General features: G+C 33.8%; 1 protein-coding gene across 1 annotated transcript; it reads left to right on the top strand.

Moving 5' to 3' along the window:
* Positions 1–1229: 1229 nt before the first annotated feature.
* LOC132734931 (tumor protein p63-regulated gene 1-like protein) lies at positions 1230–17725 on the top strand. The gene is made up of 4 exons (XM_060721817.1): positions 1230–1557; positions 5618–5712; positions 15105–15281; positions 16248–17725. Exons 1-4 carry the CDS (start codon positions 1267–1269, stop codon positions 16603–16605), a joined length of 921 nt encoding a protein of 306 aa, XP_060577800.1. The 5' UTR covers positions 1230–1266; the 3' UTR covers positions 16606–17725.
* Positions 17726–22804: the final 5079 nt, after the last annotated feature.

Genomic DNA, 22804 nt, shown 5'->3' with positions numbered 1-22804 from the left:
GAGCAATACGGAAATGAAATAAGTTTGATTAACAAATAAAAATATAGCAGGCAGTTCTTAATTATTAATATGAATTAAGCTATTATATCTGTGCTGAGGTATAGAAGCATGTCAACAGATTCATGCTAATTTTAGTGAACATATTTAAAAAATATTAAACAGTAAAACATTTTCGACTTAACAAAGACAGCAATTTTTACATATTGCAAACGACACTTTAAATCTGCGAAAATTGTCACCAAGAAAAAAAAACTGGCCAGAATAAGCAAAAATACTCATTACAACGTGAGTCACGTGTACGTCGTAGAAAAATGGTGATAAAAACTGCAAAACAGTCATTAATTGCATATAACATGTAATTATGTATTTCTTAAATTGTGAATATTTTTTTACTTTTCTGAAAAATTCTGACATTTATTTTACTCTACTGTAGATTGATTGTCTTGAAATATTTTGACACAGTCGATCATCTAGGGTAATACAGCTTTAAATTTAAGACATACGAGTAATATGATTATGGTAAAGATAACTGCCTTTCTTAAAACTACGTACTAGTATACTTTTATAGTTAGTTAATTTAAATAAAATTAATGTTGTCCTCTTTAATTAAGAAGGAACATTACTGTAAGTATCACACCTTCTCTAAATTGAAAAAAAATTGAAAAAAAAAAGAAACTTTTAAAAAGATACTCGGCCGAAGTCAAACTTGTTAACTTGCATAGGATAAGCTACCACTAACCATGCTAACCGCAAACAGAACATTTTAATTTTTATTCGTCATAACTTTATTTCAGTTCATTTTCAGCCGCATTTTTTCCCCATTAACTGTCATCTTAGATTTAAACAAAATTACTTACATTCTTTGATAATAATCAAAATGAAATTTGATTCGAATAAGCATTTATAATAAACATTTAGTAGATACTGTACGTACTGGCATGCGAGCAGTTCCCGTACAGTAAATGCCGCGGAGAATTTTGCAACTGTAAGTTAATCGAAAGTTCGTTTCAATCGTCTTATGCCCGGTTCGAGAAGAGAATATAATGACTTGAACATTTATCTTTTTTGCATACAGTGAATTAATAGTTAATGTTCCTGTTTTAATTTATAGCTGAAGTATTTCCAGTGGATTTCTGTCCTCTAAAAGATTTTTAAAAAAATTCGTTAAATTTAGTGTCTTTGCACCTATACCTTGAAAACATTTAGTGGTATGAAAAGACAAGGGAGGCTACTCATTTATTGCTTCCGTGATTGCAAAATTCCAATATGGAGTCGCAACAGAAATCAACAACAGAAACGACGCAAAATGCCACCGACATACATCTTGATGATGACAAACCCCCAAAGGACGACCACTTTCAAGGAGCTACTTTAGAAATAAACGGAGACGGAGCACATGTTGATCCTGACGTTGAGTTTGCCGGGCCAGGTTTCGATCGTAACCGTCCTGGTTCCACTATCGGACGGCAATCAGTCCGTAGTACATCCAGTAGGACATCGATGAAACCAGGTGCCTATAAATCACCGAAAATGTCCGAACAATACTTCTGTTATAAGGTAAATTAATTAATTTAAGTGCGACTTTAAAAAAAACGCAATACATCCCCCCCGAAATTGTATTGATATTTGGTCAGATGTCTCTTGTAAAAGTCTTGTTCCTAATATACCAAAATACTATATACAATTATACTATAGGAAGTGGCTAGCCTTAGTCAAGTACATCTAGCCTATACGCACTGTTGAAAATAATCATACAGCATTTTTTTAATAAAAAATAAATGCAATGATGAAAACAGACTTGCGCATTGACAGTCACATTGTAAATTACATTTTCACAAAGAATGATAATATATATTTTTTCTAAATAATTTTAATAGTTTTATGGATGATATTCGGTAAATTTATAAATATGACAAGGTAACGTCTATCGATTCGCTTTTTTATCAGAGACATAAATTTATTATGCCTTATTCTCATCGATTCGTGCCTTCTCATCGATTCGTGACCTAAATAATTGTCTGGTATAAATACTTCTGCAAGGACATACACCATCCGAAAACTACACAAGTTGTATTAGACACTCATTTGACAATTCTATCCAATCAAAATGCGTAATTGAACAGGTGTAAATGACCTTACCCTACAATCAGCTGGTGACCTTATTACTTTAAAATAATCGATATTGATGTTTAAAATTATCAAACACACTTACACTTAAGCCAAAAAAATATTCATTATGCTGTAAGAATTTACTTAAGACTTTGAAACATATATTGATCAGATCGGACTGAAAATAACCATGCGAACATTTAGTGGTGTGAGCACCTATATTTTGATGACGTCACAGGGTGAATCGGATTTCACGAATCGATGGGTAAGAGTCCAGCTGAGCTAGACAGTCATGGTTGTCATGTTCAGATGCTCTAATCTTGGAGTGTTTGTTTTTAGAAGTAATTTAAAGTTTTTGGACTTTTAGATAAAGAATTTATTTAACAAATGCACTAATTAAACTGTATATATGTCTGATATTTGTTATGCAAGTGCAATTTTTCCAAATAAGAGTCACGAATCGACGAGAGAAAAGCATACATGTTGATCAATAGTCATGATTTGTCTTTAATTTAATTATAAATTTTATTTACACAGTTTGTAATATTCTTTAAGTCCGGGTTTTTTGCCTAGTAACATTAAATATTTAATTTGATTAATAAAAATGGAATATTAAAAGAAGAGCATGATTTTTTGCTACATCGCTTGAAAATAATAAAACAAAATCCGACTAGGGTTTGAGATATTTCACACACTGAACAAGTAAAATTATCATTTTAAAGCAAATAATAGTAAAATGACAGCACAAAACAAATGGATGAAAGGATTTAGATTCGGTATAATATATATGCGTATACATGCGCTTCGGGCCATATACCTTCCTCAGTCTGACCAACCAGTCCGTAAACTTGCATATTGCCCTCAAGCCCATGTTTTATTTGTTAAATATTGCCATTTTGCTGAAGCGTATTGCAATATATTGCAATACGTATTGTCGTGTATATGTTTTGATGTAAAGATGAAGTAACATTAAATATCATTATTACACGTAATTATTCTTAGTAGAAACTTAATAATTATGTAAAAGTAAGGACTAAAAACTAAGTAAAGTGTCACACAATTTGATAAAAAAACTAGTTGCGCGTGACCTTTCACATCTGGGTCGCTTATGTAAAATACGCGGCTGCTTATCGACTTTTAAGTGGACTAGTTTTCGGATATTTTTATCTTATGTTGGCACCAATAAAATTCACCAATTAAAGATTTTATGCAAAATTTGTACGAAATCAGAAGGCAATAAATAATTAAAAATTATGATTTTTATAAAATTCCGGTTTTCCAAAAATTGTACCACAGTACGAAATTTATTTTTTCATATTGCAATTATATATTGGTATACCGATAAACCGTTACACCCTTAATAAATATGACATCGCTTTGAGATATTTTTGCTTCTGGGCATAGCAACTCCATATTGAAATTGCTCAAAAACCCATAGCACGTTCCGCAAGAAAATCTAGCGGAATGAAAAACAATTTTAATATTGACCTATTTATGAACAAAAGATAAAATTAAATACCTTTTAACAAAGTACTTAAACTGTCACATCCGAAAAATAATGATTAAATCCTCTTATTTAATTAAATTCCTTATACAGCCGATAAACAAATGGCCGACTCACAGTGTGCACAATTTGATTGGCTAATTCAAATGACAGCGTTTAAATGAGTCAAAAATTGCAAACGAAATATTTTTGAATGAAATATTTGCCTATGCACCGCCAGTGAGTAAGAATATATTTTTCAGTTAAAAAATTTGGAACCAATCTGTTAAGCTCTTTCCTTAACTAGCATGGCCAATGGCAAAAACAGATTGATGTTTGTTTGATAATGAACTTATTTGAGAGTTTTTGTTAATGATTGAGCTTGATATTGAAAGAAATTTTTGAGAAGCTTTTGAATAAAAGCTTGAAAGGCAAGACCACAGATAAATAAACAACGGATAGGAAACTCCAAAAAAGATGAGAGTCCGATTCAGACCCACAATCGTTTGCACGCTTCGGTGATAATAGGGCTTTCCCGCTAGTCTCCGATTTTCACACTATCGTTAAACTTCGGCGATATCAGTGAATTATTGCTTACATTGCCAACATGGATTTTCATCAGAGAAATTTTTGTGTGGAAAAGTGTGTTTTGTATGTTTTAGAATAAATAGCTATTGCTTCTTATATAAGTAAAAAATGTTTAGTCTTTTTTTTGTTGATGTACCTCCGGGAATTCAATATGGCGGTATTTTGGCTACTTTCACCCAGGATGCATCAAAGTCTCGCGACATATGATAACTTGCGGGAACACAACTCCGCCGATACTGATTTTAAATGTGTGACGTCACAGTCTCTTCTCCATCTTATATTTAGCTCCATGGCAAGACAATAGACATTTTTTGAATATTTTATTATGCTATGTGTTTATTAGCCATCAGGCTTGACTGTCATAAACTAAAACAAGCCTGTAACGTCTGATATTTTACTAAGATCTATCAGAAATAAACACATTAAATTAAGTAGTTTTCGTACGCTGATGTAAATTTTGTGTTATTTACAAATTATTATCATTAAAACTAGTTTGTTATAATCTAACTACTGCTTAGCAAAAGACCTTTAACAATATCCTATTGAAATTTGTCTTTTTACAAAATAAAATATGTAATTACTAACAACATGAGTATTGTCACTTTTTTTATACAAACATTTCCTGAAATCCCACACCCCCGTTTCCTACAGGTGCTCGGGGTACTGTTCTCCCAAAACAGAGTGTCCTGATAGTGTTGAGTAATAAATTCAGTTAAAACACAAGTTAAATGTATTCATAATTGTCACAGTGAGTTTTTTTTTCAATTTTCAATAGAACCTGTGGCTTCGTGAAGGGGAAAATAGTGTGATAAATCAGAAAAGTACTAAGAATGGATTTCACCCACACATTGAATAAAAATTTCAATTTCAATTTAATTTAACATGCATGGTACAGTGGTTGTCTTCTATAGGGATAGCTTTCTAACTTCTAGCTGATACAAGTCAGCTGCTGTTGAGCCATGGTTCTGGTGAAGAGTGTGCACAATGCATTTAAGGGAAAATATTTGCATTTTTAGGGGAAAATATACCTATTTTAGGCTAGGGGAAACAGCCTTTAATCTGCAGTAAAATACAGGGGAAAAAATCACTGATTGAAATAACGTAACAAGTAAGAGCACATAACATGGTCTGCAGTTTTGAAGTGACCCAAATTCTACTGATGTAACAAAACACATTAGTAAGAGGAATAGTTTAGTTTAGATTAAAAGATTAACAAGTCCATTTAAGATGCTTGTATTAGGCATAGTTAGGGTAAATCATGAAATTAAAGGAAATATATAAGAACAAAAAAAAATATTGATTTAAAATCTAATTGGCTAAAAAAACTTGTGGTGAAAACTAATTGACCCAAACATTTATCTAGAGCTCTGAAATTTCATTCAGTTATTTGAAAATTTGTGTGCCATATGTTACAACTTGGTTTTATAAAAATTTCAGGAAAATGCACTAGACAAGGCTGTACAAGTGTGCAAGGAGTTCGAGTATAAAACAGACTTGGACGGCAATGTTGTTGGTCATTGGTTGTTAAGCGAGTATGTTATATTTTGTTACTTTATTTTTAGCTCACCTGTCACAAAGTGACAGGGTGAGCTTTTGTGATCGCTTTTCGTCCGGCGTCCGTCCGTCGTCCGTCCGGCTGTCCGTCCGTCCGTAAACTTTTACTTTAAATGACATCTCCTCATAAACCACTAAGCCAATTTCATCCAAACTTCACAGGAATGTTCCTTTGGTGGTCACCTTTAAAAATTGTTCAAAGAATTTAATTCCATGCAGAACTCTGGTTGCCATGGCAACCGAAAGAAAAAACTTTAAATATCTTCTTTTAAAAAACCATAAGAGCTAGAGCTTAGATATTTGGCATGAAACATCTTCTAGTGAGTGTCTACCAAGTTTGTTCAAATAAAAGCCCTGGGGTCAAAATTGCCCCCGCCCCGGGGGGTCATTGATTTTCCCTATATACATATAGTAAAAACTTAAAAAATCTTCTTTTAAAGAACCAAAAGAGCTAGAGCTAAGATATTTAGCATGAAACATGTTCTAATATGTGTCTACCAAGTTTGTTTAAATAAAAGCCCTGGGGTCAAAATTGGCCCCGCCCAAGGGGGGTCATTGATTTTCCCTATATGCATATAGTAAAAACTTAAAAAATCTTCTTTTAAAGAACCAAAAGAGTTAAAGCTAAGATATTTAGCTTGAAACATGTTCTAATAAGTGTCTACCAAGTTTGTTCAAATAAAAGCCCTTGGGTCAAAATTGGCCCCGCCCCGGGGGGGTCATTGATTTTCCCTTTATACATATAGTAAAAACTTAAAAAATCTTCTTTTAAAAAACCATAAGAGCTAGAGCTTAGATATTTGGCATGAAACATCTTCTAGTGAGTGTCTACCAAGTTTGTTCAAATAAAAGCCCTTGGGTCAAAATTGGCCCCGCCCCGGGGGGTCATTGATTTTCCCTATATACATATAGTAAAAACTTAAAAAATCTTCTTTTAAAGAACCAAAAGAGCTAGAGCTAAGATATTTAGCATGAAACATGTTCTAATGGGTGTCTACCAAGTTTGTTCAAATAAAAGCCCTGGGGTCAAAATTGGCCCCGCCCCGGGGGGTCATTGATTTTCCCTATATGCATATAGTAAAAACTTAAAAAATCTACTTTTAAAGAACTCAAAGAGCTATGGCTAAGATATTTAGCATCAAACATGTTCTAATAGGTGTCTACCAAGTTTGTTTAAATAAAAGCCCTGGGGTCAAAATTGGCCCCGCCCCAGGGGGTCATTGATTTTCCCTATATGCATATAGTAAAAACTTAAAAAATCTTCTTTTAAAGAACCAAAAGAGTTAAAGCTAAGATATTTAGCATGAAACATCTTCTAGTGAGTGTCTACCAAGTTTGTTCAAATAAAAGCCCTGGGGTCAAAATTGGCCCCGCCCCAGGGGGGTCATTGATTTTCCCTATATACATATAGTAAAAACTTAAAAAATCTTCTTTTAAAGAACCAAAAGAGCTAGAGCTAAGATATTTAGCATGAAACATGTTCTAATGGGTGTCTACCAAGTTTGTTCAAATAAAAGCCCTGGGGTCAAAATTAGCCCCGCCCCGGGGGGTCATTGATTTTCCCTATATGCATATAGTAAAAACTTAAAAAATCTTCTTTTAAAGAACTCAAAGAGCTATGGCTAAGATATTGAGCATCAAACATGTTCTAATAGGTGTCTACCAAGTTTGTTCAAATAAAAGCACTGGGGTCAAAATTGGCCCCACCCCAGGGGGTCATTGATTTTCCCTATATGCATATAGTAAAAACTTAAAAAAATCTTCTTTTAAAGAACCAAAAGAGCTAGAGCTAAGATATTTAGCATGAAACATTTTCTAATGGGTGTCTACCAAGTTTGTTCAAATAAAAGCCCTGGGGTCAAAATTGGCCCCGCCCCGGGGGTCATTGATTTTCCCTATATGCATATAGTAAAAACTTAAAAAATCTACTTTTAAAGAACTCAAAGAGCTATGGCTAAGATAAATAGCATAAAGCATGTTCTAATAGGTGTCTACCAAGTTTGTTTAAATAAAAGCCCTGGGGTCAAAATTGGCCCCGCCCCAGGGGGTCATTGATTTTCCCTATATGCATATAGTAAAAACTTAAAAAATCTTCTTTTAAAGAACCAAAAGAGTTAAAGCTAAGATATTTAGCATGAAACATGTTTTAATAAGTGTCTACCATATTGTTCAAATAAAAGCCCTTGGGTCAAAATTGGCCCCGCCCCGGGGGTCATTGATTTTCCCAATATACATATAGTAAAAACTTAAAAAATCTTCTTTTAAAAAACCATAAGAGCTAGAGCTTAGATATTTGGCATGAAACATCTTCTAGTGAGTGTCTACCAAGTTTGTTCAAATAAAAGCCCTGGGGTCAAAATTGGCCCCGCCCCAGGGGGGTCATTGATTTTCCCTATATACATATTAAAAACTTAAAAAATCTTCTTTTAAAGAACCAAAAGAGCTAGAGCTAAGATATTTAGCATGAAACATATTCTAATGGGTGTCTACCAAGTTTCTTCAAATGAAAGCCCTGGGGTCAAAATTGGCCCTGCCCCAGGGGGTCATTGATTTTCCCAATATGCATATAGTAAAAACTTAAAAATCTTCTTTTAAAGAACCAAAAGAGCTAGAGCTAAGATTTTTAGCATGAAACATGTTCTAATAAGTGTCTACCAAGTTTGTTCAAATAAAAGCCCTGTGGTCAAAATTGGCCCCGCCCCTGGGGTCATTGATTTTTCCTATATGCATATAGTAAAAACTTAAGAAATCTTCTTTTAAAGAACCAAAAGAGCTACAGCTAAGATATTTAGCATGAAACATGTTCTAATGGGTGTCTACCAAGTTTGTTCAAATAAAAGCCCTGGGGTCAAAATTAGCCCCGCCCCGGGGGGTCATTGATTTTCCCTATATGCATATAGTAAAAACTTAAAAAATCTTCTTTTAAAGAACTCAAAGAGCTATGGCTAAGATATTGAGCATCAAACATGTTCTAATAGGTGTCTACCAAGTTTGTTCAAATAAAAGCCCTGGGGTCAAAATTGGCCCCACCCCAGGGGGTCATTGATTTTCCCTATATGCATATAGTAAAAACTTAAAAAATCTTCTTTTAAAAAACCATAAGAGCTAGAGCTTAGATATTTGGCATGAAACATCTTCTAGTGAGTGTCTACCAAGTTTGTTCAAATAAAAGCCCTTGGGTCAAAATTGGCCCCGCCCCGGGGGATCATTGATTTTCCCTATATGCATATATTAAAAACTTAAAAAATCTTCTTTTAAAGAACTCAAAGAGCTATGGCTAAGATATTTAGCATCAAACATGTTCTAATAGGTGTCTACCAAGTTTGTTCAAATAAAAGCCCTGGGGTCAAAATTGGCACCGCCCTGGGGGTCATTGATTTTCCTTATATGTGTATAGCAAAAACTTAAAAAATCTTCTTTGAAAAAACCCAAATAGCTAGAGTTAAGATATTAAGCATGAAACATCTTTAATGAAGTCACAGTCTACAAAGTTTGTTCAAATAAAAGACCTGGGGTCAAAATTGGCCCCGCCCCAGGGGTCATTGATTTTCTTTATATGTGTATAGCAAAAGCTTAAAAATCTTCTTTGAAAAAACCCAAATAGCTAGAGTTTAGATATTAAGCATGAAACATCTTTTAGTAAGTGTCTACAAAGTTTGTTCAAATAAAAGCCCTGGGGTCAAAACTTGCCCGGCCCCAGGGGTGTCATTGTTTTTAACTACATGTGTTTAGTAAAAACTTTAAAAAAATCTTCTTTCAAAAAGCACAATGAGCTAGAGCTTAGATGTTTAGCATGAAACATCTTCTTATGGGTGTCTACCGAGTTTGTGCAAATAAAAGCCCTTGGGTTAAATTGGCCCTGCAACGTTGGGGGGCCTATATACAGGTGAGCGACCTCAGGGCCATCATGGCCCTCTTGTTACTTTAATAATTTTGTTTGTTTTAAGTTGAATGCCAGCTCATATTGGCATTTTATTAAGCTACATGTTGGAATTCCTTTTGGACAAGGAGAGCAGTGGTTTCTGAATTCAATTCAATTGTTATAATGTAAAAAAAACATTGAAAAGAGAGGTAACTCTTCAATACATATAGGAAGTATTTGCAATATTGGTTGGGGAGTTGTCTCCCCTTTCATTATGTTTCAGTCTCTTATAATTCTTATCAGAATGACCAAACAGGCAGTTTTTAGCTCACCTGTCACAAACAGGTTGAGCTTTTGTGATCGCTTTTCGTCCGGCGTCCAGCCGTCGTCCGTCCGTAAACTTTTACTTTAAATGACATCTCCTCATAAACCACTAAGCCAATTTCATCCAAACTTCACAGGAATGCTCCTTTGGTGGTCACCTTTAAAAATTGTTCAAAGAATTTAATTCCATGCAGAACTCTGGTTGCCATGGCAACCAAAAGAAAAAACTTTTAATATCTTCTTTTAAAAAACCCAAAGAGCTAGAGCTTATATATTTGGCATGAAACATCTTCTAGTGAGTGTTTACCAAGTCTGTTCAAATAAAAGCCCTGGGGTCAAAATTTGCCCCGCCCCAGGGGGTCATTGATTTTCCCTATACGCATATTGTAAAAACTATCTTCTTTTAAAGAACCCAAAGAGCTAGAGCTAAGATATTTAGCATGAAACATCTTCTAATAAGTGTCTACCAAGTTTGTTCAAATCAAAGCCCTGGGGTCAAAATTGGCCCTGCCCCGGGGGTCATTGATTTTCCTTATATGTGTAAAGCAAAAACTTAAAAAATCTTCTTTGAAAGAACCCAAAGAGTTAGAGCTAAGATATTAAGCATGAAACATCTTCTAGTGAGTGTCTACAAAGTTTGTTCAAATAAAAGCCCTGGGGTCAAAATTGGCCCCGCCCGGGGGGTCATTGATTTTCCTTATATGTGTTAAGCAAAATCTTAAAAATATTCTTTAAAAAAACCCAAATAGCTAGAGTTTAGATATTAACCTTTTCCCTTATATAAGCGTGTTTCGACGGCTTTTTGACCCCACCCCCCTTTTTCAGGCCTCAAACAGTGAAAAAATGTCCTATTTAGACCCCAAACACTGATTTTCGTTTGAGAAATGTTGTAAAAAAAAGTGACCATTTTTTCGGCGCCGTCCCCCATCCAAATAATACATCAGGGGGTTGCCAGAAGGGGGATGTGCCCCCTTCTGTTTGGGGGGTTTGAAGGGGGGTGGAGTCCCCCTCATCGCCAAGAAATTTTTGGACTTGTGAGAGGCTTAAAATGACCCCAGGTTGATGATAAGGTAACATGTAACCAACGCTGAAAAGCCTTTGACTCTATCTCAATCCCTTGAGAAGTTGCAGCACTTTGAAGTAAATTTTGATGGAAAAAATCGAGGCAAAAAAGTGATTTTTGGCAATTTTGAAATGTCCCCTCGTTGCCATGGTAACAGGAAATTTAAGACTGAGCATGTCGTTACAAAGGCAATGGTCCAGTCAACATTTGTGCCAAGTTTGATTAGTAATGAAGTATTTTTCATAGTTTCATAGCAGTTTGAACTTGTTAGAGGAGGCTTTTCAGTGAAAATGGCCATTTCTCACAATATGCTCATGGGGGAAAGGGTTAACTAAAAAAATTATAAATGTTACAAAACAACAATTTTTCACCAAAATTAGGTAAAAGACCACATGTTAACATGGAAAAACTAGATTTTGGGTGATTCCAAGGTTTTTCAGCATTTTTAGCTCACCTGTCACAAAGTGACAGGGTGAGCTTTTGTGATCGCTTTTCGTCCGGCGTCCGTCCGTCCGTCGTCCGTCCGTCGTCCGTCCGTCCGTAAACTTTTCCTTTAAATGACATCTCCTCATAAACCACTAAGCCAATTTCATCCAAACTTCACAGGAATGTTCCTTTGGTGGTCACCTTTAAAAATTGTTCAAAGAATTTAATTCCATGCAGAACTCTGGTTGCAATGGCAACCAAAAGAAAAAACTTTAAATATCTTCTTTTAAAAAACCATAAGAGCTAGAGCTTAGATATTTGGCATGAAACATCTTCTAGTGAGTGTCTACCAAGTTTGTTCAAATAAAAGCCCTGGGGTCAAAATTGGCCCCGCCCCAGGGGGTCATTGATTTTCCCTATATGCATATAGTAAAAACTTAAAAAATCTTCTTTTAAAGAACCCAAAGAGCTAGAGGTAAGATATTGGGCATGAAACATCTTCTAGTGAGTGTCTACCAAGTTTGTTCAAATAAAAGCCCTGTGGTCAAAATTGGCCCCGCCCCGGGGGTCATTGATTTTCCCTATATGCATATAGTAAAAACTTAAAAAATCTTCTTTTAAAGAACCGTAAGAGCTAGAGCTTAGATATTTGGCATGAAACATCTTCTAGTGAATGTCTACCAAGTTTGTTCAAATAAAAGCCCTTGGGTCAAAATTGACCCCGCCCCAGGGGGTCATAGATTTTCCCTATATGCATATAGTAAAAACTTAAAAAATCTTCTTTTAAAGAACCCAAAGAGCTAGAGCTAAGATATTTAGCATGAAACATCTCCTAATGAGTGTCTACCAAGTTTGTTCAAATAAAAGCCCTGGGGTCAAAATTGGCCCCGCCCCAGGGGGGTCATTGATTTTCCCTATATGCATATAGTAAAAACTTAAAAAATCTTCTTTTAAAGAACTCAAAGAGCTAGAGCTAAGATATTTAGCATGAAACATGTTCTAATGGGTGTCTACCAAGTATGTTCAAATAAAAGCCCTGGGGTCAAAACTGGCCCGGGGGGGTCATTGATTTTCCTTATATGTGTATAGCAAAAACTTAAAAATCTTCTTTGGAAAAACCCAAATAGCTAGAGTTTAGATATTAAGCATGAAACATCTTTAAGTAAATATCTACAAAGTTTGTTAAAATAAACGCCCGGGGGTCAAAACTGGCCCTGCCCCAGGGGTGTCATTGTTTTTAACTATATGTGTATAGTAAAAACTTTAAAAATCTTCTTTTAAAAAAGCCAATGAGCTAGAACTTAGATGTTTAGCATGAAACATCTTCTTATGGGTGTCTACCAAGTCTGTTCAAATAAAACAAATAAAAGCCCTTGGGGAAAAATTGGCCCGGGGGTGGGGGGGGGCGCCTATATACAGGTGAGCGACCTCAGGGCCATCATGGCCCTCTTGTTTGTTAACCTTTTCCCTTAAATAAGCGTGTTTCGACGGCTTTTTGACCCCCCCCCCCTTTTTGAGGCCTCAAACAGTGAAAAAAATGTCCTATTTAGACCCCAAACTCTGATTTTTGTTTGAGAAATGTTGTAAAAAAAAGTGACCATTTTTTCGGCGCCGTCCCCCATCCAAATAATACATCAGGGGGTTGCCAGAAGGGGGATGTGCCCCCTTCTGTTTGGGGGGTTTGAAGGGGGGCGGAGTCCCCTTCATCGCCAAGAAATTTTTGGACTTGTGAGAGGCTTAAAATGACCCCAGGTTGATGATAAGGTAACATGTAACCAACGCTGAAAAGCCTTTGACTCTATCTCAATCCCTTGAGAAGTTGCAGCACTTTGAAGTAAATTTTGATGGAAAAAATCGAGGCAAAAAAGTGATTTTTGGCAATTTTGAAATGTCCCCTCGTTGCCATGGTAACAGGAAATTTAAGACTGAGCATGTCGTTACAAAGGCAATGGTCCAGTCAACATTTGTGCCAAGTTTGATTAGTATTGAAGTATTTTTCATAGTTTCATAGCAGTTTGAACTTGTTAGAGGAGGCTTTTCAGTGAAAATGGCCATTTTTCACAATATGCTCATGGGGGAAAGGGTTAAGCATGCAACATCTTCTAGTAAGTGTCTACAAAGTTTGTTCAAATAAAAGCCCTGGGGTCAAAACTGGCCCCGCCCAAGGGGTGTCATTCTTTTTAACTATATGTGTATAGTAAAAACTTAAAAAATCTTCCTTTAAAACCCAAATGAGCTAGAGCTTAGATGTTTAGCATGAAACATCTTCTTATGGGTGTCTACCAAGTTTATTCAAATGGGGGCAGGAGGGAAGGTCATTATTTTTCATTATATGTGTGTAGTAAAAACTTAACATCATGAAACATCTTCTAATGGGTGTCTTCCAACTTTGTTCAAATAAAATCCCTGGGGTTTAAACTGGCCCTGCTCCAGGGGCCTATATACAGGTGAGCGACCTCAGGGCCATGATGGTCCTCTTGTATGATTTTATGTTTGAAATGTTGCATATGTTTTGTATGGATGAGACTTTAATAAAGATTATATATATATAATCAATAAATAAATGATATATTCCAGGTGAAAAAAAAATGATAAAGAAAGTGGTAGACTCCAAATGTCAACTTGGTATTGGCTGCATTTTAATTGTTAAGCGCAAATGGGTGAAAAGTCTGCCGAACTTTTATCTATTATTGTGCTAAAAGCTAAAATTTTGGCTAATAATTTATTTTTAAGCCAGTGTGAGCCCTGCAAATATACCGTATTTAAATTTCCTGGAATCATTGATAAAGAATGAATAACATCCTCAGTCAAATAGTAAATAGGAGATACACTAGACAGCCAGTGAGTCAAAGAAAGCATATGTGGCAAGTTGGTAGACCAAAATGCTGTCCTCAGCTTACAGTGCTTTTTTTCTTTTCTATAGCAATGGCTGTAGAAAATTCTGAAAATCGTCTGATATTTGGACAATGGTTATTTGGACAATGGTTATTTTCCCAAAATTTAAATAGACTGTCAGACGTCAAACCATAGAATATGGCAAGGTAGTAAACCTAATGCTCTTCTCAGCTTAAAGGCCTTCTTATGCCACTGGCATATTGTACATTGTAATTGAACTGTCTGTCTGAACAAACGAACATTTGGGATACTTGGGTGGCTACCCTATTGTTCTCCCAATTTATTTTAGTCACATATATAGCCCTTTTTTTTTTTTTATCAAGGTCTCGTATTTGGAAGATATTTACGGTTTTACCTCAGGTGGTCCTTTAAGTTTAGGTGGAGTTTGAGTAACTGGGTCAGTGTCAAGGTTTATTGGTTGAATATTTTTCAACGTCATCAAAGAGCAATGACATGCTAACTTAAATTTTTCACAAAAGGTCATGACTGTCTATTTTCAGTTGTAAAAAATAATATCTTCTTTGTTTTGATTATTTTTAAACGTATGAGCCGCGTCACGACAAAACCAACATAATGCATTTGGGACCAGCATGGATCCAGACCAGCCTGTGCATCCGCGCAGTCTGATCAGGATCCATGCTGCTTGCTATCAGTTTCTCTACTTGTTATAGAGTTTGTAGCGAACAGCATGGATCCTGATCAGACTGCGCGGATGCGCAGGCTGGTCTGGATCCATGCTGGTCGCAAACCCATTATGTTGGTTTTGTCGTGACGCGGCTCATATAAAATTTTTTTTTCAGGATTGACCACTGGGATAATGAGAGGGAGAAGATTGTGGTTTTGACAGAAAACTCCGTCCTTCTCTACCGCTTTAACTTCATTAATAACAAGGTGATTGATTTCCGTCGAGTCAGCCTTCATATTATAAATAGCATACACATTGGAGACTTCACATACCCGCAGTATTCAGTGATGCCGTGAGTAGACTTTTAATCTCTACTTTTTTCTTTTTAAAGTGTGACAATAACTATAATCACTTTGATTGTATTGGAAGCTATGAGCTTATTGAAACAACTTCAAATTCGTTCCTGGAACCAACCAGTACTGAGTAATGAGTGTAAAGTTTCTTGCCCATGGAAACAAAGCTTGCCCCTGGCAGGGTTTGAACCCATGTGATTGGCAATCCTGAGATTACTAGTCCGACATGTTAACCATAATTTAACATTTATACTTATAGGAAAAACATTGTATTAGAAAACCAGAGGTCACTGGTTCAAGCCTTAGAAATTTCTTCAATTGATCGTAGACATTGAGCCCTATGGTCATATGTTACACGACCCTGATTCAGAAACCATTTGAGATTACTACTAGTTGTTCACTTGTTGAGAAATTGGTAATTACTGGTTTGTTATCCAGGAAAGCCATTTAAGCAGATTGTCACCCAAGATATGATGAAAAATATATAAAAATCTTTATAAAAACCTGAAAATTAAATTAGTGGTAAAATTACATATATAAAAGCCTTTCCAGTTGGTTTGGAGTTAATTAAATTACATGTTTATAAGAAAGTTAGGGTGTTTCTCAATTAAGATTATGGTAGAAGTTGTTCTACTGACATCATTACAGACACAAGCAAATATCTGATAGATATGTAATTTTCCTCAAGTAAAAGGAAATTGCATCCCTGGTTGTGTTTTAACCCATATTTATAAGCTACAAGTTAAATTAAAAAGAAAAATCAGTAATTTTCATAATTTCCAAGCAAATATACAGTTTTAAATTTGATTCATATTGTTAGATCCTGTTTCTATTTGTATCCAATTATAGTTGAAAGACATATTAACAAAAAAACAAACAAACAAAAACTGACAATTGAATTTAAGATAAAAGTTAAAAGTATTTTTGTGATTTAGAATTTTAACATTGTAATGATATCTTTTCAGTGTTGTATCAAGTGACAGGCAACATGGAGGTATACAGTTCCACTTCAATAATGGCGAGGAGCCGTCGTTCGGACAGCGCTGGAACCCATGGTGTTCAACGATCCCATGGGTAACATTGGCGCACCATCCACTGATCTACAACCCAAACGAGAACGAGACAGCGACATTTAACGTCGATGATTTCTATGAATCGCTAGTTCAAGGAGTGAGTAAGGCGTATAACCGTAAACGCCCCGGGGAGAAGGTTACGGTCCTTGAAGGTCCTATTCTCATACAGAGCTACGCAAGTTTGTCATCGTTGGTTTTCAACCAATCAGGAATCGGCTATTACAAAGATAGAAATGGCTTATGCTTCTGAAACTTCTGTTTTGATTATAACATAGATCTAACGTCTTGTGTTGTCCTATTTAATATATACAGTATATATAGTATATACAAATAATTCTTTTTTGGTCCAGAAAAGCGGATTATGCAAGACTTTTGTAATGTGCTTACTTGCGGGATTTTATGTACTTACTTTTTTCACATTGTTCACTCTTAATTATTATGAATTTGTTACAAAAACAATCTTAGAAAAAAAAAACGTTGCAATGATACTTAATATGTACTCATAAATCATGTATTTGGGAAACTATCCTGTTATTTAGATCTTTGACCAAAGAAATGTTATGAGGAAAAAGTCACCAGTTAGCTTGAAACTTTTAAAACAAAAAAATTGATATGATGTATACTGTTAAGCTCAATGTTTCTTTGTTTTTCATTTTTCTCATCAATATGTTTTTGTCTTGAATGTATTTGTGTGTGAAATAATCTTCAAGTGAGATTTTACTGCATTCCAATATCCTTGTATGAAAGTATTACATGTATAAGTTAAAATATTCTTACTGTTTTAAAGTAATTGTTGTATGAATTTTGTTATTTGTATTTGAAAAAGAATATGATTTTTGTGTGTAAATCATGTACAAATTTATGTGTAAGAATAATTCACTATGGGATGTACTAGGACAGCTTTGGATATTTTTAGACACACTGGGATATCTTTGATGTACTTGGGGTATTTTTGGATGCACTGGAATGATTTTAATGTCTATGAATATTTTTGGATGTATAGGAATATCTTAAGATGTACTTGGACACCTTTGGATGTACTTGGATGTGTTTTGATGTTTTGAGATATCTTTTGTGGATGTACTTGGACATCTTTAGATATACTTGGACATCTTTAGAAATACTTTAAAATCTTTGGCTTTGGATATACTTTAAAATCTTTGGATATACTTGAAAATCTTTGGATATACTTAAAAATCTTTGGATTTACTTGAGAATCTTTGGATATACTTGAAAATCTTTGCATATCATCTACCCGTAATGGTGGAAAATTGGCTCTTGACCTTAACTGTAAAGCAAGACTTTATACTGCATTTGAATTCAACTGTGAGTCTTAATTAATTCTGGTAAAAAGAGAACTTTTTTTTTATCTTAAATGAAAAAAGAAATATTGAAGATTTCTATTTGTAAGTAATACATTTAAGAATTCGGGTGAGGTTTTTTAGTAAAGTTTGCATGAAACATTTACATCATGTATAGAGAAATCCATTGCTAAAAATAGATCAGAAAAGTCAGATATCTGTGATAATTTTAGGGCAACTTTTGTCCTATCATTTATTCTATCCTTCATTTTTAGCTCAACTATACGAAGTATATGGAGAGCTGTCCTACTCGCCCCGGCGTCCAGATTTTAGATTAAAGTTTTGGTGCAGTAAAATATTTTTCACTATAACTTTGTCATTTCTTAAGGTATCAACTTCAAACTTCAAATATATGTTCCTTATCATCAACCACATCATATGTGACAAGGTTCATAACTCTAGCACCAATATTTTCAGATTTATCTCCCCTTGAACTTAGAATTTTCCTTAAAAAATACTATTTTTTACTGTTACTTCTTTATTTCTTAAGGGATCAACCTCATACTTCAAATATATGTACCTTATCATCATCCCCATCTTATGTGACAAGGTTCATAACTCTAGCACCAATATTTTCAGATTTATCTCCCCTTGAACTTAGAATTTTCCTTAAAAAATACTATTTTTTACTGTTACTTCTTTATTTCTTAAGGGATCAACCTCATACTTCAAATATATGTACCTTATCATCATCCCCATCTTATGTGACAAGGTTCATAACTCTAGCACCAAGAACTTAGAATTTTCCTCAAAAAGTACTATTTCTTACTGTTTCTTCTTTATTTCTTAAGGGATCAACCTCATACTTCAAATATATTTACATTATCATCATCCCCATCTTATGTGACAAGGTTCATAACTCTAGCACCAATATTTACAGATTTATCTCCCTTTGAACTTAAAATTTTCCATAAAAAATATTTTTTTTACTGTTACTTATTTATTTCTAAAGGGATCAACTTCATACTTCTAATATATTTACGTTATCATCATCCACATCTTATGTGACAAGGTTCATAACTCCAGCACCAATATTGAAAGAATTATCTCCCCATAAACTTAGATTTTTTTACTAGAAAAATGTTATTTTTTATTATAACTTTTTTTATTTTTAAAGGTATCTACCTCAAACTTCAAATACTTATTCCTTATCATCAATTACATTTAATGTGACACTGTTCATAACTCTTGAAGCAATATTTACACATTTATCTCTCTTTGAACTTAGGATTTTCTTTAAGAAATATAAAAACTTCTTTACTTTTTAAGGTATCTACTTCAAACTTCAAATATATATTTCTTATCATTACACAAATGTTGTTTGACAAGGTCCATAACTCTAGCATGACTATTTCTAGAATTATTCCCCTTGATCTTGGAATTTATGTTAACAAATATTATTTTTTTACTATAACTTAATACATAATTATACATAATTGATTTTTCTTTCATAGTTTTGTCCTCCTTACTGCGTCCAGTATTTTATTAGTCGAGCTTCGCTGTCTCCTGTGACAGCTCTTGTTAATTGTTTTTATCACTTCATAATATATGATTATTATATAACACTTTTTTCATGCAAGTTTACCCATTCAAAAGAGCTTCATTGAAAAGTTAAAAAATTCATGCAATTATTTTCTTGTTTTGTTACATATTATGTGAAATACGTCATTATTATGTTTATTTATTTATGTTTATTTTTGTAGGTGCTATGTGCTTTATAATTTGTATGTTATTGATCAATTGTTACAATTATACAATTTAGAGTTTATATTATTTACAGTTATTTCCAAAATTACAAAAATTGCAACAAATGTAAATTAACATCTTCTCCTTAGTTTTAAGCATAACTATGACTTGAAATTAAAGTGGTATAGAAGCCTCCATGGCAGAGTGACTTATGTCTGAACCACTTGCTCCTTAACAGTGTGGGTTCGAGTTCCAACAGGGTCTTTGGAATCTTTCATGTGAGGAAGCTATCCAGCAAGCATATGGAATGTTAGTGGCTCTTCTCAGGTGCCAGTTCATGCCTGAAATAATGCATGCAAGGGTACCCTAGGTCTTTCTCAACCAGTAAAGCTGAAAAGTTGCCATATGTCCTATACTGTGTTGGCATGACATAAAACCCAACTAAAAAATCTGGGGGCTTTAGATTTAAATCTGTGAGTTGCCATATGACCATGACCAAATTTCAACCTTCAAAAAATAAATCCAAACAACTAAATATACCAAATGGGAATTTCTGTGGTGCAACTACTGTAAGGAATTTTAAGTGTGAATAAAAATTGCAATGGCATTATCAGAGTAAGACCATTCAAGCATTGATATTAATTAATTACCTCCCCTCCTCCATACTAATTTGCTTGAGGTTTAAAGAACAAAAGTTATATCAAACAATGATTAATGCTTATAACGAAGTTTTCCTTCTTTTTCCTTTTTTCGGAAACAGTTATTGAGTTTAAACAAATATTGAAAAGATAAAGTTGTATGATTTATTCATGGTGAGGCCTTTTTGAACAATATTTAAGAAATTGCTTCCTTTACATAGATATGTTATTATTTTTTTTTAAGAATACAGGGTCTGTAGACATGACATGCATAAAGAAAATATTCAGAACTTACACATGTATGTATCTTGTTATTGTACAAGTAGGGCTATTTCAGTATTTTCAAAATGTCAGACATTTTATGTTATATATATTATTTTATATATAGAGAGAACATTGAATGAGTGCTGGTTCAATACTTAATTTGAGCCGCGTTACAACAAAACCAACCTAGTGCGTTTGCGACCAGCATGGATCCAGAACAGTCTGCGCATCGGCGCAGTCTGATCAGGATCCATGCTGTTCGCTATCAGTTTCTCTACTTGTTATAGGGTTTGTAAGTGACAACGGATGCGCAGGCTGGTCTGGATCCATGCTGGTCGCAAACCCATTATGTTGGTTTTGTTGTGACACGGCTCATTTATTGAATAAGTTGAATAAAATTATATGATGCGAGTCTCTGGCAAGCAAAGTATTATTTTTTCAACAACTTAAAAGTTCAATAAATTCAGTAATGATCCTACATAAATACAATATTCTATTTATCACATAGCCAAAATAAACACTGTTCTACAAAAGAAACATTTTTCATCTACGCACCTATATTGTAATTTATTGTAACACTAACATTTAAGGCATCTTTACAATATGTTTGTATAATGCAAAGGACGTCACATCAAAACATATGAACGGTCATGCAATACCATTTTTAAGTAGTTGCAAAATCAGCATGGGTATGTGATAAATATGTTTATCCTTACTAATAGAAATTGGCAGGTATTTCTTTGATGTATATATTCATACCGTAAAAGTGTCCCCTCTTTTTATTTTGGCACCATTTATTTGGGCAAAATAACGGTACCAAAAGACAAAGGGATCTGCCTTTATATACATGTATATAATGGTTGCTATGGATATAAACTCTTTTTCATGTGAAACAAATAAGTATGCTTTAATCAAATGATAAAAAAATTGAATAAAATATACATGTTACGGAACAATTATTCTCATAACATCAAATAAGTCAGCCGTCAGCCTGGAGGGAGTTTTATATAAGATTTAAGCTTTCTACGCAATTATTGATGTAATTTATATAATATAATTGAAATTTTGTTTGAAAATTTGGAAGAAGATAAATAAATATTGTTTAAACCAAATAAGTTAGCATTATACATGCTATACCTGAAGTGGCAGTTTTAATTAACACTTCACCAGCTGATAGAAATCTTAAGTTAGTATGCCAACAGTATAGAAACTGGTGCGTCTGCTCAGAAGTGCATGCTTAGCGGTGGCAAAGGCTTATACCTTTTAGTTGTTTCAACATTCTCATGATTTGATTATTGTTTTACTATTTGCCTGTATTCAAGTGTAAAATTATTTGTTATGTAGCAATCTGTTTGGTTTTAGAAACTGAAAATATGTATGTAACATCACATGTGTCCATGCATATACTAAACCTACGTGTACATTATACCCCTTTCTTACCATTCCCTATTAATTTTGTGTGTTAAACTAGTCTTTGAAATTTGGATTAGTGCATTACAGATTACTTTCGGGGATTTTTTAGGGTGAAAAATCAAATGTAGTTTAGATAAAAGAAGGCAGAACTTGGTCAGGCTGAACTGAGCTGATTCTGTCCACTATCCTAGTGGGAAAAGATATGCCCCTGTTGCCTCTTGATGCACTGTTGAAACTGTTTGACTTAATTATACAGATATATTTATGTACACAAAATTTTTCTTAAGTTTATTTTGGATTTTATAATGTTAAGTGCCTTTCCTAATTTGAAATATTGTTTTTAATTGTAAAGTATGTTTTTTTCCTCTCAAACTTAATGGATTGAATATCATTAAAGACTTAAGAAAGCTCTGATGATGGATACTTATTACTTGTAAATGAAAATAGTGGGTGAGGTATAGTGATTAACATGGAATATATCTCATTGATAAAACACATGATATAGTGATTGATATGGAATATATCTCATTGATAAAACACCTGTATTTCAATAAAAGCCAGGGTTAGTTACTCGCGTTTCTCCTGAAATTTTACTGTGAAGAAGACATTTTTTTAAAAATGTTTAATAAGTCTTAATAACTAATAGAATTGAAAAAATAGTTGTTCCTTAAGTATTATGTGTTTTTAATATTAATAATAAATTGCAGTGCCATTTTTTTTTTGTTCACAAATGTTCAATATTTTTATTTTTTAGATAGAGGTAGAATTTATATTAGTGTATTTTCTCATACATAACTATATAGTTATTTGTTAGTTAATCTGTCTTATATAAAAACCAAAATATAATTAGCCATTTGATTACAAGTTGTAAATTTTATTTATTGTATATCAGTATATCATAGATTAAGCAACGTAATTATTTGAAAAATATATCTTTATTACCAAAATGATACAGCTCAAAACATGGAAAAAAATTCTAAATATAGGTCAAAGTTTATTAATATGCATTTAGAAAATTAAATTAGTCAGGCGCGGCACATGCACCGCGCGACCAATTAAATTTTGTAAATACGTACTAATAAATTTT

This window comes from Ruditapes philippinarum, unplaced genomic scaffold, assembly GCF_026571515.1.
Source record: "Ruditapes philippinarum isolate M1 unplaced genomic scaffold, ASM2657151v2 ctg1965_1_1_1_1, whole genome shotgun sequence".
Classification (NCBI taxonomy): Eukaryota; Metazoa; Mollusca; class Bivalvia; order Venerida; family Veneridae; genus Ruditapes; species Ruditapes philippinarum.
Note: the sequence above shows the minus strand (reverse complement) of the source record. Positions and strands in the feature narration are given on the sequence as shown.